Source organism: Filicampus tigris, chromosome 5 (genome assembly GCF_054856515.1).
Source record: "Filicampus tigris isolate MCC_2025a chromosome 5, RoL_Ftig_1.0, whole genome shotgun sequence".
Lineage (NCBI taxonomy): Eukaryota > Metazoa > Chordata > Actinopteri > Syngnathiformes > Syngnathidae > Filicampus > Filicampus tigris.
The window spans coordinates 23,886,556-23,903,317 of NC_141221.1; the positions used below are offsets into that span (position 1 = coordinate 23,886,556).

The following is a 16,762-nucleotide window of genomic DNA, read 5'->3' on the forward strand; positions in this document are numbered from 1 at the left end:
ATCCTGTGGATTGACAGACAAATGTTTTGGGAAGGTGTGTAGACTGTTACATATGGCATACAAATAACATCTTTTGATGAAAAGAGCATCATATTCTGAAGGGTACGGGATTGCTTCAGGACCTGGACGCCTTGCTGTGATTAATTGCACAATAATTCCTGCTGCCAACCAGAAAATCCTGCAGGCTCGGTCTGGCCATCACTTCATTCCCTCAAGATGAAGCACTTTTGGATTATGCAGAAGGACGATAACCCGAAACATACCAGCAAGTCAAATTCCCAATGACTAAAATACTGAAGGTTTTGGAGTACCTAAGTAAAACTCTGGAAATGCTGTGGTATAACCTTAAATGGACAGTTAATGCACAAAACCCTCCAATATGAGTTAAGAGTTAAAACAAATCTGTGGAGAGGGTAAAATTACTTCATCATCAATGATCAGAAATGCTTGATTTTATTTATTGCTGAAGGTTGACACAGTCAGTTATTAGATTTGGGCAGTTACTTTCTCACATGTGGACAGTTTTGCATTTACAAAATACAAAACAACCAGAAGCCAAATTGTATTTTTACTTGGATTGTCTTTTTGAGCATTTAAATTCGTTTAATCTGAAAATATGTGATAAATATGAAAAAAATAAAAATAAAAAAATCAGAACTGAGGAAGAGGGCATTTCTTATCTGTACTACAGGCACAGGTGTAGACAGTTGAGCATTTCTGAAACAAAATGTGGGGGAAAAAATTCAGCGCTGTGAATGCTTTCCGGATGCACCGTAGATGGACCTAGTCCAGTTCCACTTGAACTGAGCCAATATTGCCATGATTTCCAATGCCATGTAAATGCTCTGCTATGGAGGTTGTTAGTCTCAATCTTGCCTATCCATCCCCCTTGTCTTTTTCCCATTCCCCTTGAAATTGGCAGGAGAACAACGAGAGTGGTGAAGCGTTGCCCTCCAAACTGGAGGCCACTCTGCTTGCGAAAGACCGTGAAATCATCCGTCTTCTTGAAAATATTCAGCGGCTTCAGTTCACGCTACAGGAGGTTCAAGAGACCTCAGCTAATCAAATCATCGAGCTAGAACGACAGTTGGCCTACAAGACAGAAGCTATTGAAGTGAGTCTTAAATGATTGTCCCGCTGATTATTTTTTTACATTGAATGTAATAAAAACATGTTCCTTTTTTTGTTTCCATTTCAGAGATTAGAAGCGAAACTGAAATCCCAAATGGATTATGAGGAGATTAAAACTGAACTCAGGTGACAATTTGTTGTGGAGCAAATGTAAATGATTGCTTATTGGAATGACAAGAAACAATATCAAATTTTTGTGACTGTCTCTGCCCATAGTATCTTAAAGGTAATGAAGCTGGCCTCTGCAAATGGCAGCTCATCCCAGGTAAGTGTTCCTTTACACGTTACACTCAACCTTACCAAAGAGCTTTTGCTTTCTTCCTAATGTTACTTCAAAAAGAATGTCAACGACTACTGCCATAGATTTCGTCTAAATTTTCCCCAATGTGTTTGTGTGTACAGGATTCTGCAAAGGCCACAGAGGCACTTCTGCTGGACAAAGAGGCCTTTCTTCCGTCTCACAAATACCTGATGGAAAAGGCCAGACTATTGCACAGCACTGGTAAAAATGCCAGATTTTTTTCGGTTTAAATAATAGGGATTTTCATAGATAGGTGCAAACTAGAGTCCACCGCTGGCCAACCTCGTTAGACTATACATTTGTCACCTGCAAATTGAAAGAAATCTTGAAAGACAAGAAACTTCAAGTCAAGATTTAACCTACTGGATAAATATTTATTTATTTATTTATTTAAAAAAAAAAAAAAAAAAAATACTTTTTTTTCATTTATGGTAAGTGTCAATTCCCAAAGATCATAACGACAACAATTACAAAGTAATTAATTAAAAACTAATTTAGGTCCAATGTTATACAGTGTACAGAATTCACTCAAGTTTAGAATTCACGAAAAAGCAACAACCCATTCAATAAGTCAAACCCAGTAATGATTATTCTCTATGCTGTAAAAAACTTTGCAAACAAATTTGTTAACAAATAACCTAGTGAGTTGTTCTAAAATAAATATGAATACCCCAAAAATAAATATACATACCAGGAGTTATAAAATAGCTTGCCGATCAATTTTTTTCTCCCCCAAAAACATATAAGATATGTTTTAGCAGTTTTTTTTTGTTAAATTATTGTGATTAGATTAGATATACTCCTGTATATACGATAAAAGCACAAACTGTCAATGTCTATGTGTAGATGATGACCAGTCAGAGGACGGAGGCCGCGAGACAGGCAGGCCACCCGGCTCCAACTCATCATCTTCCCACGTGGATGGTGGTCACGCCTCCCCCAGTCCCGGTCCCCCCACACTAGATGGTGGCTCGTCCTCCAGCCACGATCTCCCTCGTCCTTTCTCCGTGTCACCGTGTGCTGGTGACCGACTATCAGGGGACCACCTCCTGCACAAGCATCTTCTCTCCCCACATTTTAAAAAGGAGGGCCATATGGCTTTTCCCACTGCACTCTACGCAGCCAAGGTCGCCCTCATGTCAGCCACTCAGGGCTCCGGCAGCAGTGACACAGGCTTGCCCAGTGACCAGTCCGAAAGCGGCGGCTCCACTGCAGGGGACGACGACCAGGTCGACACAGCCGAAATCGCCTTCCAGGTGAAGGAGCAGCTGCTGAAACATAACATCGGCCAGCGAGTGTTTGGCCACTACGTGCTCGGCCTCTCCCAAGGCTCAGTCAGCGAGATCCTGGCCAGGCCCAAACCTTGGAGGAAGTTGACTGTGAAAGGCAAAGAGCCCTTCATTAAAATGAAGCAATTCCTCTCTGATGAGCAGAACATCCTGGCACTTAGGACCATCCAGGTCCGTCAAAGAGGTGAGTGGAAGACAGGACACAGTAAACAGAAACACATCGTTCAGGTGGGGATAACCATCCATTATCAGCGGGGGTGTTTTGGGGTATATTTTCTTTCCCGATGCATTTCAGTGGGTGTCAATTACACGCGGATTTTCACGATTCGCGGGCCGGCCTGGTTCCTATCTCCTGTGAATATCGAGAGTCTACTGCAGAACAAAGCAGTTGTGACCGACCCTTGTGACAGTCAAGGCTATTCAAACATATGGAGCGCTACATAATTAACGTAACCATCCTAAAGGCCCTACCCAACTGTGTTTTCAAAGGCAGCGAATGTTGCATTCACGTCAGAGTTCATCAGGGTATTTTCAAGGTCGCAAATGTTCGCAAAACGTTCGGCAACAGTTTTTGTGATTTTTCTTGTCGCAAGGAAAATTTGAACATGTGCGACAAGAAAAGTACAGGCGACGAATGTCTGATGACCGTTTGGCAAACATTTGTGACCTTGAATGAACCCTGACGTGAACATGCATTTTTTTTTTTATCTTCGTCAAGAGTAGGAAATGTTTGCCCCTCAGTGGGATAGGGGCTTAAATCATTAACATTTGCATCAAGTATACTGTATGTTCAGTCTAAACAATATTTAAAATGTCTACTTTAATTAATTACTAGAATGCATTTAACAACAATATGTATGAGAGTGCATAGTAATTGCGTTCACAGAAAAATGTCGATTGTTGGGTACTTAATTTTGATCATGTCTTCTGTACAATTTAACATTTTGTACATGTGATAAGGGCAACGTTTGCTCACATCTTGTGCTGCATCTTTTGTAATATTTGGAACAAAACACTTAGTCCTAGTTTCATTTAAAGGATCACTATGCACTATATGCACGGAGCGTCGTGACGTTCTTCCGGTGAAATCTCACAGGGCAACGCACCTTCCGGTCATGCCGAGCGCCGTTGAAGCCGTTTTACTTCCGAGAATTTCTATCAGTTGTCAGAGTTTTGGGGTATTTTCCGGGATTATTTTTATGTGTGTGGTTGCGCGTATTCGTGAAGAAGAGGTGAGAGGACAGTACGTCGAGTTATCACTGCTGTTATCACTTTTTCCCCTGCTGATGTAATAATGCAGCCGTCAACCAGACAAGAGCGCCATTTGTTCAACTAGAACTCCCAGCCTTAATTTTGACAGCTCTCAAGCTTTTGATGTGTTGTTATTATTGTTACTCTGCTAGCATAGATTAACGATGTTCCTGGCGTTTTTAACTTTCCCTGTGTGTGTACAAATATTCTTCTCATGCTGCCATTTTATTGTATTAAAAAATCTAAACATATTTATGAGTCCTTATTACTGCGCCGAGTTTCCGTAGCAACCACTTTTCAGCGATGAGAAAAAGTTTTGAGACAAAGTCGCCATAGTCAATAAAAAAAAATGTTATACAGTAGAGGAAGCATTCCATCTGTTTCCAAATGTTGACACGGCTGAGTTTAAGGATGATAGACAGCAAGTCCGAGCAAGAGCAGCCAGTAAGGAGGATTCGAGCAGGACGGCAACACGGTTCAAGGTATTATTAGCTGAGAGTAAAATATTGGCTGTGACGGAAGGGACAACGGCAGTACGTAATTTACATTCAAAGATACTCAGAATAGAGTTTTAATAAATAAAATACCTTTAACAGCTACTCAAACAGCGAGTAATAATCATTTTAAGTGATGACGTCTTTGCCAGAGCACAAGCCGTCAAAATGGGACGGTCTAAATAAAATCCATCATGTCAAGGGGCTCGGCGTTTATTAATGTTACAAAACTGTGACCGATTGCCACTTAAATTCACATGCACATCTTATGCCCACTTCAATCTCTGAAAATATCAAAGCAATCGCGTTACTGTATTTTGCTGGTGATCGGTCATGGTTTGCTAGCATTGAGCCACATTCAGGTTTTGAACATGCACATTAAATGTTTTAGACTCATCAAAGAAAAATGGCGGCTTTAGTAGATCGAAGTAGTTTTAGAATTCAGGTAGTCCTCGTGTTAAACAAAGGAGCGGTCCCTCCTCTTTGAGTCGAGTTAAGGAGGGCGAGAGTTACATCACATCAACAACGCGCTCATTATTTTTAACCCCACCAAAATTCCACCAAAAACTGTTTTCCACAAAAAACGGGTTAGCTCCCATAAAAAAAGTAAATCAATAAATGAAACTTGTAATTATTACGTTTCTTTGCTCTTTGTCTGGGAGAAATCCTCGGGATCAAGTGCCGCATATTGAGGCGTCCGTTTCAAATCTATAAAGGGTAACATTCTACAATGGATTTCAGCCACTAATGCCACTCGCCAGTGTCTTTACATTCTAAATGTGCTCCTGTCATCAATTGGTGGCTCACGCGTGCGTGTCTGTTAAAAATGAACTTGGACCTCATCCTTGACTTCTTCTCGCCTTCCTGTGCCATGTTTGTAGTCTTGCTGTGTTCAACTTTGTTTTCTCCCTAGATTCATAGCTTTTGAAAGTTGAGCTTCCCGTATACAGCAACCTCAGACAACACACACGCAAAGGCAGTCATTGATCTACCAGTCAAAAGTAAAGCCTTGAAACTGCTCTCTGATCAAGCATCCCACTCAGCCCCCTTTCTGCTCCCTCTCTTTCTACCCTCTGTGGCAGGGAGCATCACTCCACGCATCCGAACTCCGGAAACTGGGTCAGACGACGCCATCAGGAATATCCTGGAGCAGGCCAAGAAGGAGATCCAGTCCCAGAGGGGAGGTGAGTCCGGAGCTAATAAACACACGTCACGCTTTATGCCGATTAGTTCATGTGTTTGGATGGAGGTGCAGTGACGAGGTATGTATCATTGTCTGAATGGGTTCCTCTCCTCTTTAGGGGACTGCAAGACACCTTTGATCACCTCCTTGGGCAGAAGCAGTAATGGGGCCGGCAACAGCTCTGATGAAACCATTAAGAACATCCTACAACAGGCGAGGAGGGAGATGGAGTCCCAGCAACAGGTCTTGATGGATATGGACGGCTGTGGAAGGGCCTCAGCAGTTGGCACAGGAGCCCAAGTGGAGCATCTGGTGCCCCATGAGCGATTCAGAGCTCTACCTTTGCCCATCTCCATCAAACAAGAGGAGGGCGGCTGCGTCACTGTTTGCATGGCCAATTCCATCAGCAGTCCCCAGACACCCCTCAGCGTTATCTCCCCGGCCGCCTTCGTTCAGAATATCATCCGCAAAGTAAAATCAGAGATCGGAGAGGTCGGCACTTACTTCGACCAGCACTGGTCTCAGGAGCGGGGCTCGATGGGGCTCGGTGTCGGAAGCTCCCGGCCCTTCAATTCCATTTCCCCCTCCGTGTCGTCGTCCTCCTCCGGTCCCGCTGTATTGACCCGGCCCTGGCCCCGCCTGGAGAACGGCGAGTGTCTCAGCGAAGAGGCCTCCGCTGCCGAAGAAGAGCTCGGGCTGGGCCGGCCCACGGAGGTGAAGGTGGAGTCGGACACCTCGGTCAGTGGCGAGTCCCCCGGCCCTAGTCCCGGCCGCCTCTCTTACTACCCGGCGTACATTCCCCGAGCTTTGAAGCCCACCGTGCCACCGCTGACCCCGGAGCAGTATGAGTTGTACATGTACAGAGAGGTGGATACCATTGAGTTGACCAGGCAAGTGAAGGAGAAGCTGGCAAAGAACGGCATCTGCCAGAGGATCTTCGGTGAAAAGGTCAGTTCACACGAATCCCTTCCATTTGAAGAAATCCAGAAACGATGGACTCCATTCTCTTCCTACCCGTTTCATCTGCTCGATTATTCACTTGCTCTCTAGTTTACTCACTTGCAGAGGTTTAACTTACTCGATTAAGCTTTCTTGTAACAGACAGTTAAGCACCTGCAATTGTTCTGAGCATTTCAATCGTTTGCAGAGTAGTATGGCATTATTTTTTATCGTCATACAGATACAAAGCAGTGCCTTGCGAGATGTTCTCATGCAAAAAAAACCCCCAAAAAGTCACTTAGAGGCTCTCCAAGTCAATTCTTCAGATTGAAAAGACAATTTTCTTGGGCCCCTGTCAATGGGAAACGTCTTTTCACCAGTCACGGATAGTAAATCATGTGCCAGAACTCAGCGTCATGAGTCACTGAAATACGGCCCTGCTACTATACTCAAAATGAAGGCTAAGTCTGCGCCTAAACAATTCCGTTTAAAACAGTGTTGGGATTTACTTTCCTGAATTTATCTAATGCTCGGCTAATGCAAGACTTGCACTTTGTGGGTCAGAGGATTTTAGTTTTCCCCATGCTTTTACTATTTCCAAATTCTTTAATTTAAATAAAGAGGCACACTTTGTTCACTCATCTGGCCCCCCACACCAATCAAATGTTATTCAGTTAATTAACATTGCGGCAAATTAAATTGGATGATAATTAAAAGGCAATACTGTTTTGTGTTGTCTCAACTGTTCTTCTTGAATTCAGCCTATCATTCTGAAGACCTGCTCTCATTTTTAATCTTTGATAATGTTTAAAAAAAAAAAAAAAGAAGCTTCCTACCTTCCTACTAGTTGCTGCCAAATTTCCTGGCCTAATTAGGAGGGACCTTTTCCAGATTCATGGCGTTGTACTTTCCTCTAGTGGCTGTTTTTGGAACGACATCGATTTTAACCGACCATTTAGTTCAGTGTTGCACTATTTATTTGCACAGTATATCTGTTTGGTGCACTTTGTTGAGTCACATATGAAATCATTGTATTTTGCACAGGTGCTTGGGCTTTCTCAGGGCAGCGTGAGCGACATGCTGTCACGTCCCAAACCCTGGAGCAAGCTGACTCAGAAAGGCAGGGAACCCTTCATCCGCATGCAGCTCTGGTTACTTGACCAACTAGGCCAAACCCTCAACCAGGCCCCGCACCAGGGTCAAGGTGAGTCTGCACTGAAACATTGCTTTCACTGCAACAACTCTTCTCCATGATATCATTTTTAGAGTAAGCACAGATGTGCCTATCATCACCTTTCAGGAACATTCTGGATATTTTGTGAGGAACATTTTGAATTTGTTAGTAACATTTGCGTCTTAGCCGAAACAAGCACACGCCACCAGAAAGACTCCAAACAACACTTCTAATTATTTTCTTGATATCATATTTTCTTTCAAGTTTCTTTATGTTTTTATCAATATTCAAGATGCAAGATTCTCTTTTAAGTGCATTCCATTTAGTTAATTTGATCAAATAAACGTTTTGTTTTGTTGCTTTCAAGTATATCCATCCATCCATTCTCTGTACGGCTTATCCTCCCTTGGCTGGCAGCCTATTCTAGCTGACTTTGGGCGAGAGGCGGGATACACTCCGAACCAGCCAATCGCAGGGCACGTGCAGAGAGTTTACATTAAAATAATGCTTCATGTTCATTAGGATTTTTTTTATTGTATGGTCTTTAGCCAAGCCAAATTGATTTTTTTTAAGTGAATGTAATAAGATATGTCATTTTGAGAACATTTATTGCGTGGTTTTCAAAAGTCAAATTCAAAACTCAGCACTCGAATGTACAAACAAGCAATTCTCAACTCATTCATTGCCAGCCATTTTCGGGCTCTGCTTTACTCTCCCATGTGAAAAAACATAAGACATACAAATACATACTTGGGATTGAATGCCTGCATTCTTAAAAGACATCAAAATACATCCCTGGGAATGAATGATCAACATTGCTGATATGATAAACATTTCATATACAGTACTATATGTTAATAGACTTTTAACATTGGAGGCACCTCCTCTTGGCTGACATAATGCAATAACATTTAATTTTGGTTTTTGGTCTTTTGTGTTTGGCTTTGTGTTATATTTTATCTGTAGACACATTTACAGGTATTTGCTGTTCATAACTGGTTATACTGCTTATAGCAATACTTTGGTGAAAAGTGTACTACAGCTCCAAACACTTCTTCTTTTGTTTTGAGACTGCATTTAACGATAGTTTTGAGATTACGTTGAACGATATTTGAGTGGTTTAGCGATCCTCTCCTGTTAATTACTACTCGTCCTCTCTTCATGAAAACCATTCTTGTCAGAACTGCCTCTTATTTGCCGCCATGGGAGCGACGATTAGTGATTTTTTTTTGGAGAGAAGAACGTGCAACATGTGATACCTTCTCGCTCACGCCTCTCTGGAATATTTTCAATTCATTCGTAACAGCAGAACATATGAGAAGTGGCTGTTCCAAAATACGGACAAATCCGAACATTTGGCATCTCTGAATAAAGGTTATTTTTACATCTGCTGTCTATCACCCTCAGATAAAAGCCCAATCACCACGCAGTCTTCACCGTCCCCACCCCCGAGTCCAGCGGATGGTCAGCCGAGTCCGCTGGTTGAACCAGTGAGCCTCTCCCTGGAGAGCAGCAAGGAGAACCAGCAGCCTGAGAGTCTGGTCCTGGGTCTACCTCCCCAGCCCGAGGGGGTGAAGTCCGCCTCCGGCCTCATAGCCCTGCATCACCCTGCTAACCCTCTTGGCATCCAGGAGCTGGTAGCCATGTCGTCTGAGCTGGACACCTACGCCATCACCAAAAAAGTCAAAGAGGTGTTAACAGACAATAACCTAGGTGAGTCTATTATTTAAATGCTAGTAGCCGTCTCATACAAAGTAGTAAGTACTGCAGTCATCCAGTATGCATGTTTCCCCTCCAGGCCAGCGTCTCTTCGGGGAGACGATTCTGGGTCTGACTCAAGGCTCCGTGTCAGACCTGTTGTCCCGGCCCAAACCCTGGCACAAACTCAGCCTCAAAGGCAGGGAGCCATTTGTGCGCATGCAGCTGTGGCTCAATGATCCTCACAATGTGGAAAAGTTGAGGGCTATGAAGAAGATGGAAAAGAAAGGTAAACGTTCCGGCATGTCAATAACAAAATGGCTTTAAAAGAAAAAAAAAAATGTAATACTGCTCTCTCTCTGTTTACATGGCAGCTTACCTGAAGAGGCGTTATGGGCTACTGAGCACAGGCTCAGACAGTGACTCGCCCAGTACTCGCTCCGAGTGTGTGAGTCCAGCCTTAGCTTCGTTGGACCTGTGTTCCTACGGTCAGGTGAAGAAGCCTCGAGTGGTGCTGGGAGCTGAGGAGAAAGAAGCCCTGAGGAAGGTCTACCTCTTGGAGCCATACCCCTCTCAGAATACCATTGAGATGCTAGCTGCCCAGCTTCACCTCAAAACCAACACTGTTATCAACTGGTTTCACAACTACAGGCCAGTCTTGATGTAACTCTTACTGATGACCTCTGCTGTGTTCATGTACTTGTCATCATAACTACACACGGCTGTATATAGGAAAGCAGACCAAAAATTTGAATTTGGAGTATGAGCCAGAAATGTTGTTTTTTTTTCATCTTAACAGCAAAATATATACGTAAAATGTCAGTAAGCATTTTTTTTTTTTGAAGTCAAACCCTCGTGTTTTTGCGCAGGTCCAGGATGAGGCGCGAAGTGCTGATGGAGGGTCTGCCGGACAACGACACCGATGCTGAGCACCACAGCTACTCGCCTTCACTAAGAAGGAGCCCCCACTCTGACGGAGAGGAAAGGAGGCTGCAGCAGCCCTCAGGACACAACCACTCCAGCCTTCCTCTCAGCAACGCCGCGCTTCCTTATGTCAAACGGGAGGCAGGGGACGGAGAGAACTTGGGGAAGGCGGGGGAAGAGGGCTCCATGAGACAAACGAGAGCTCAGTGTTTTTCCACGGCAGTGCAATTCCCGCAATGTAAAAGTGAACACGAGGACCCCGCCGTTGGCTGTCGTGAGGCCTTCATGAGCGTAGGGCAGGAAGAGGGGATGAGCAGTCAGGCTGCCGCGTACACTAGCGCCACCTCAATAGATGCCCCCCAGAGAGTGAACCAGTCCAGGCATGAGGGGGAAGACTCTGGAAAGTCGCCCATCGATCCAGTCAGCTTCAAGGCCTCGTCAGAAGCCTGCCGCAGCAGCTTGGAGGTCTCCCTCAACTCACCCTCTGCCGCATCCTCGCCAGGTCTCATGATGTCAGTCTCTCCTGTGCCCTCTTCCTCGGCTCCGATATCCCCCTCACTGCCCAACCCGCCCTCAACAAGCACCAATCACAGCCTGGACCCCAACGCGCCCCCTCCTTTCCAAAGCCCCAAGCTCAACAGAAGCACTCAGAGACGCAATGAGAAAATGGCAAACCTCAATAATATCATCCACAGGTTGGAGAGAGCAGCCAATCGAGAAGAAACACTGGAATGGGAGTTTTAAGTCTCGGCATCCTGAGCTTGTCGGTGTGCCGCAGTAGAGCAAATAAGAGCTTACTGAAGTCTTGGAATGGAGCCTGGCTCCTGAAAGGCCTCTTCTTCCAAAGTGAAAACTTGTTGAAAATGGGAACACGGAGGAAGCAAACATGATGCTAAATTCCCCTCAAGAACTTAAAAGTGGGGGGGGGGTGAAAAGTTTATAAATATGTGTTTGTTTCCTTCTTTTTCTAATGTGTACTACTTTGAGCTATGTATGACAGCGAGCTGTCCTTTTACCTATTGGACTTGACATGGAGACTTGCAGCTATGGTGTCATAAAGATGTACGCTGAAAACCTGTAGATTGCCACTGGGTGAGATTAAAAAGACCCCTGTCTTAAAGCCATTAAAAGCACTAGTAACTATTTGAAAAGAGACATTGACCAAATTTGCTACTTTTTGAATAGCAATTTTTCAGATTTTGTCTTTAAGACTGGACTGGTAAGTCAAGTAACATGTAATCCTTTCACTGACTGAGAAATAGTCACTTAAGACTCTAACTATTCAACATCCTGTAATTAATTCCTCGGTGATATGTTTTAAACTATTTGTAAGACACGTATAAAATGTGGTTGTACATGTTGTAGAATTGTCTGCAATAGCCTTCTGGAAACCTGATGTAGCATGGTACTCACTTGACCCTGTTATCCTCTGTAGTTAGTCTCCTGTGCTTATACTTGAGTGAAAATGAGAGAAAAATGTTGAAAACCTCACAAAAAACAACAAAGCAAGTGACAGATATGAGTGGAGTACTTTTGACAATTTTGGTTGCCCCTTCAAAGAGTTGTTGAGATTTATGGTTGAGGACCCTCGTGCTTGGGGTAGCCAGTTTGACATTTGTGTCGTACACTGCACGCAAGCACAGTTTACACAATTTCTTCTTTCACAATCCCCTCTTTTTATCTAAGATTTAGTGACCAAGACACACGAGACATGGTTGACCTCAGATTATCTAAATGCACACCATGCCAGGACCGTGTGCTCAATTCTTGGACGAATCGGTTGCAGGTCTGGTGTCGCAAAAGAAATCACGCTCGAAATACAGATTATGAGTTTTCTCCTTCGTTACGGGACAGATTAACTATGACGACATCCTGTAGCGTTTGCCTAGTTCAGTGCACGAGAAGAGGCTAGAGTTGTGGCTGGGCAGCTTGTGGTTGCTTCCTCATGACAACACGTCTGCTCCCAACACCCTGAGCATCCACACACCCCTTTTCCCAAACTCAAGGTTCAGTCATCCAGGGAACCCATAAGTCAAGTCAAATTTATTTACTTAGCCCTTAATCACAAGAATGTCTCAAAGGGCTTCACATGCCCACAGCTGATAAATATTAATGACATCCATCTCCTGATCTTAATGCCCAGGAGGGCAAGGATAAACCCCATCTGGGGGAAAAATTAGAAACCTTGAGAGGGGACCGCAGATGGGGAATCCCCCTTCCAGGATGATCAGGCTACAATGGATGCCAAGTTGGCAACATTTAATGCATGTTATGATGCTATATACAATGTTAGTTGATCTAGTGTGAAAGTCCAATCAAATAAAGCGCTGCAGGAAGACGTCTTCGGTCAAGTGGGACCCTGCCCAGTTGGTCAATGCAGAAATCGCCATAGCAGCGCCTCTGACGATGTGGTCAACCTCCGATCTTGTGCTGGTCAGTTGTTGCCGAGTCCGAACAGCGACTTCCAATTCGGTCAATTCGGGGCGGGTTGCACCAGGGTGACATAAAACATGCATGATGCCGGAATTGCCCACCCCTGCTCTAGAGCCTGTGGCCTTCTTTTTGGCTCTCTGGATCACTAAAAGACCAGCATTTTGTCAACAAAGTTTTCGGGACAGAGCATACTAGGTTAACAAGATAGGAAGGTGCTTAGCCGTACAATAATTTATAGGTAATAGCAAAACCATGAAATTGCATCTCAAGTGGACCAGGAGCCAATGCAAATTGGCTAGTATCGGAGTAATATGATCGAACTTTCTCGTACTTGTCAGGAGTCTAGCTGCTGCATTTTGGACTAGCTGCAGACCTTTATTACTAGACAAGGGAAGACCAGATAGCAAAATGGGACAATAATCGAGGCGAGACGTAACAAACGCATGGATTATGATTTCTGCATCACTAGTCGATAGAACTGGACAAATTTTAGCAATATTGCGGAGGTGAAAGAACACTGTTCTAGTAATATTCTTAATGTGCATTTGAAAAGACAGAATTGAGTCAAATACGACACAGAGATTTTTTGTTGAATCACTTGGAGTAATAGTACATTTATCAAGACTCAAATAGTGGTGTCCTTAAATAGGTGCCGATGACGAGGAGAGCCAATGATCGACAATTCTCTTGAGTTGAGAAGCAAAAAATTGAAAGACATCCATTGTTTAATCCAGGCAAGGCACGCCTCTAGATTACAGCAATTACGTGGGTTTGTTATTTCCAGCTGCATATATAATTGGGTATCATCGTCCTAACAGTGAAAACTAAAGTTATATTTACGTATAATATCACCAAGCACAAGCATGGAGATGCTAAACAACTGAGGTCCAAGTACCGAATCCTGCGGGACTCCACATGTAACATTACAAAACTCCGAAGTCGCGTTGCTATGAGTTACACAGTGCATCCTCTCCGAGAGGTAAGAATTAAACCAAGAAAGTGCTGAGCCTGAGATACCAACACATACTTCAAGGCGTTCTAATAGTATGTTATGATCGACGGTGTCAAAAGCAGCACTAAGATCGAGCAAGAGTCGTATTGATGAGGTGTCGGAGTCAATAGCTAGGAGAAGATCATTAGTCACTTTAGCAAGGGATGACGATGCGGATGACATTAAGATTGAAGAATTTCGTGAAAGTGCGATAAGACATGGCAGGGAAGTGTTCGACTCCGGGGTCTTACTTCAGAGGAGAAAACTTGCAGTTTGGATATGGAATATCTTTTGTGACACCGGTCCTGGAACCTTTCTGACATTTGCCGTACATGATCTCAACATGACCCCTGCTTGTATGAATAAATGGAGCGGAACAACTCATTTGACATTTGTGCAGTTGACATGCAAACGAGTATCAAGTTGTTTTTTTTTTTTTTTTTTTTTTTTTTAATGAAAGGAGATTATTTACTTGTAGTTGATCGTCCTCACAGCCAACAACTGAGTGCACTTTCTCAAAATGGATCTTGTACTGTAGCTAGAATAATAATGTATACTTGATGAAACACCTCAACCTCTAAAGCATTGACATTGTGATTAACGCATGTTATGATGACACTACGGAGAGCATGATCATTTCGGTATGACCTCATTAATCGTGGGGGGGGGGGGAACTATTAGTACATTTTATTCTGGGACGCACACGGTTACAGTTATCCCCCGTATGTTATATTTGACCACTTTTTTTGTCATGCTTGCAAAATGTTCTATGTATTTTGCTTCTATTTTATACTCTGAACCATTAGATATTCATTACCTCGTTTATGAACTACTTACAGCACTTAGATTTTAATAATTGTGAGGACTCAAGAAAAATGTCAAATATCAACATTATCCTTAGTGTCCACAAGTCTTTGCCTCGACTGTATTGTTGAAGTTGGTAGTAAACACTTGCACATGTCTTCATAGATCAGAAGACTTGGATTGTATTATGTAGAGAACTATATTACACAATTAATCGGAATAACATCTGAAACTCTTGGAACAAAGTGTGCCGATTCCAATTAAATGGAGTGTAGCGATTTAATAAGTCTAACTCATCCACGCCAGTGCTGGTTGAACAAGCTCACCCACGTTGAAGACGTTTTCTCAGGGTAGTCTTTCCTCAAACAGCTTTTCTCCTCTGGGGCAGTGATTATGAGAAACAAATACACTATGTGTTTTAGGGGAATAACTGATCAAAGCTGACCTGTTGAAGTTGTAAGAGTATGGGAATGGCAACTTTCTCAGGAAGCAGTTGTTCAATTCTGTACACCAATGTGTCAAAGATCATAGATTGAAACAACCAGTGTGAAGCGAATGGCTTGCGTTTTTGAAAACAGTAGACTTTGCTCTATGTTGTAATTCCTTTGAGCCACTGAAATGTTTTTTCTGGTCGTCATACCATCATTTTGTGCATACAATAATGTATAATTAGCTACTCTTTGAAGGATGTATGTGGTGAAACATGGGCAAGTGGCAGAAAACATGTATTTAACAAGGCTGTTATTCTCATGAAAATCTCATTGTTTTGCATGCAAATATTTCATTTAGATCACATGACAAGGGGTAGACTGTGTTTCCGTGTTGTTCTTGCACAGCGACATTTTATCGATCTTTTTACTATAGTGAAGTCCATGCATGGTGCAGCTGATACATTTAGCTCACAATTTCATCATGAATCCACGCTAACGGCAAGCCATTAGCTACCCTGTTAACATTTCTGTCATTATAAATATTGAAATCTTTTTTGTGTGACATATCATATACATACCCCATGCATTATCCTAAGAGGAGTAATGCCTTCTAATAAGATGTGATTAAAGAGCGTTTGGGCTTCTATCAGTGTTAATTGCAAAAGCAAAGCTTTTTGTAAAACAATACCTACTTGTGATGTTTTTTTTTAATTAGAACTGACAATAGTCACTAAAAATAATAGATAATTGGTCCTGGAAATGTAAAAATTCCACCCAGCTGTGGATATGGAGGTGTTAATGACAAGACATTGAAGATTTGTTGAAATATCCCTTGAAAGTCAACCACGAGTCAAGAACTCACACCATGCTATTCAATGCTAAAGAGTGGATGACATACCTTCTTGCAAATGAAGTTGTAAGCCATCATTCAATACATAATTGTTTTAAGACATTGCTGTGTCGTGTTTTTATTTATGTTAACAAAACAATTGGATGCCATCTTCTGTAATTTGAAATCGGCACACAGTCTATTTCCAGAATGAAAGCTTTATAATTTCATTATTACTACAATACATGAATTGTAAACTCAATGGCCCTGTTTAAGTGGCTTTTGACCATTACAATCTCTTTATGCTCATTGGTGCACCATCACACATCATATTTCATACTGTATAGTATTTGACACCAACCAGTGGTGATGAACAGCTTCCATTTGGTTCCAAGTAAAATTAGATTTTGGGGCACTCAGTTTCTGCCAATAATAGTGATTATTAGTCATTCATTGTTGAATTCCCACTTAAGTAGTTGTAATAAGTAACATGAAATATTACAATATAATACTAGACTACACCCATTCCAAGTAATAAAGCAATAAGTGGGATTCTTTAATATCTAGGTCTAAAAAAACTGCAACAGCAAGAACAATAAAGTGCAAGAATAAACAAAATCACTTAGACACAGTTTTAAAATAAGCATTAAAATGACAAATAAATGGGAGCAACTCAAGCAATGCAACAAATCTTAACTTCAAAAACAAATGTAAAGTTGAATAATTACTAATTAAATCTGTGGGAAAACATACAAAATATGTTTTGTTGTTAAGTATTAATCTTAATAAACTGCTTTAATTCAATCTTTTGGTATATAAACTACTTTAATTCAATCTTTTGCTATATTATGGCGTTCTTCCTCAATACTGTTCTCTTGATTGTTAGCTGG

At 42.4% G+C, this 16,762-nt stretch overlaps 1 protein-coding gene across 5 annotated transcripts in view; it reads left to right on the plus strand.

Annotated features, from left to right (window-relative positions):
* cux2b (cut-like homeobox 2b) overlaps positions 1-15,995 on the plus strand; it is a 126,427-nt gene extending 110,432 nt beyond the window's left edge. For all 5 annotated transcript variants that reach the window (XM_086029890.1, XM_086029886.1, XM_086029889.1 and 2 more), the window contains exons 11-22: positions 923-1,114; positions 1,199-1,257; positions 1,348-1,396; positions 1,534-1,633; positions 2,279-2,905; positions 5,549-5,650; positions 5,768-6,597; positions 7,633-7,792; positions 9,170-9,475; positions 9,561-9,749; positions 9,835-10,111; positions 10,330-15,995. In XM_086029890.1, the coding sequence (XP_085886016.1) occupies positions 923-1,114; positions 1,199-1,257; positions 1,348-1,396; positions 1,534-1,633; positions 2,279-2,905; positions 5,549-5,650; positions 5,768-6,597; positions 7,633-7,792; positions 9,170-9,475; positions 9,561-9,749; positions 9,835-10,111; positions 10,330-11,128 (3,690 nt within the window). In that variant the 3' untranslated portion in view covers positions 11,129-15,995. The remainder of the gene's footprint in view (positions 1-922; positions 1,115-1,198; positions 1,258-1,347; positions 1,397-1,533; positions 1,634-2,278; positions 2,906-5,548; positions 5,651-5,767; positions 6,598-7,632; positions 7,793-9,169; positions 9,476-9,560; positions 9,750-9,834; positions 10,112-10,329) is intronic.
* Positions 15,996-16,762: the final 767 nt, after the last annotated feature.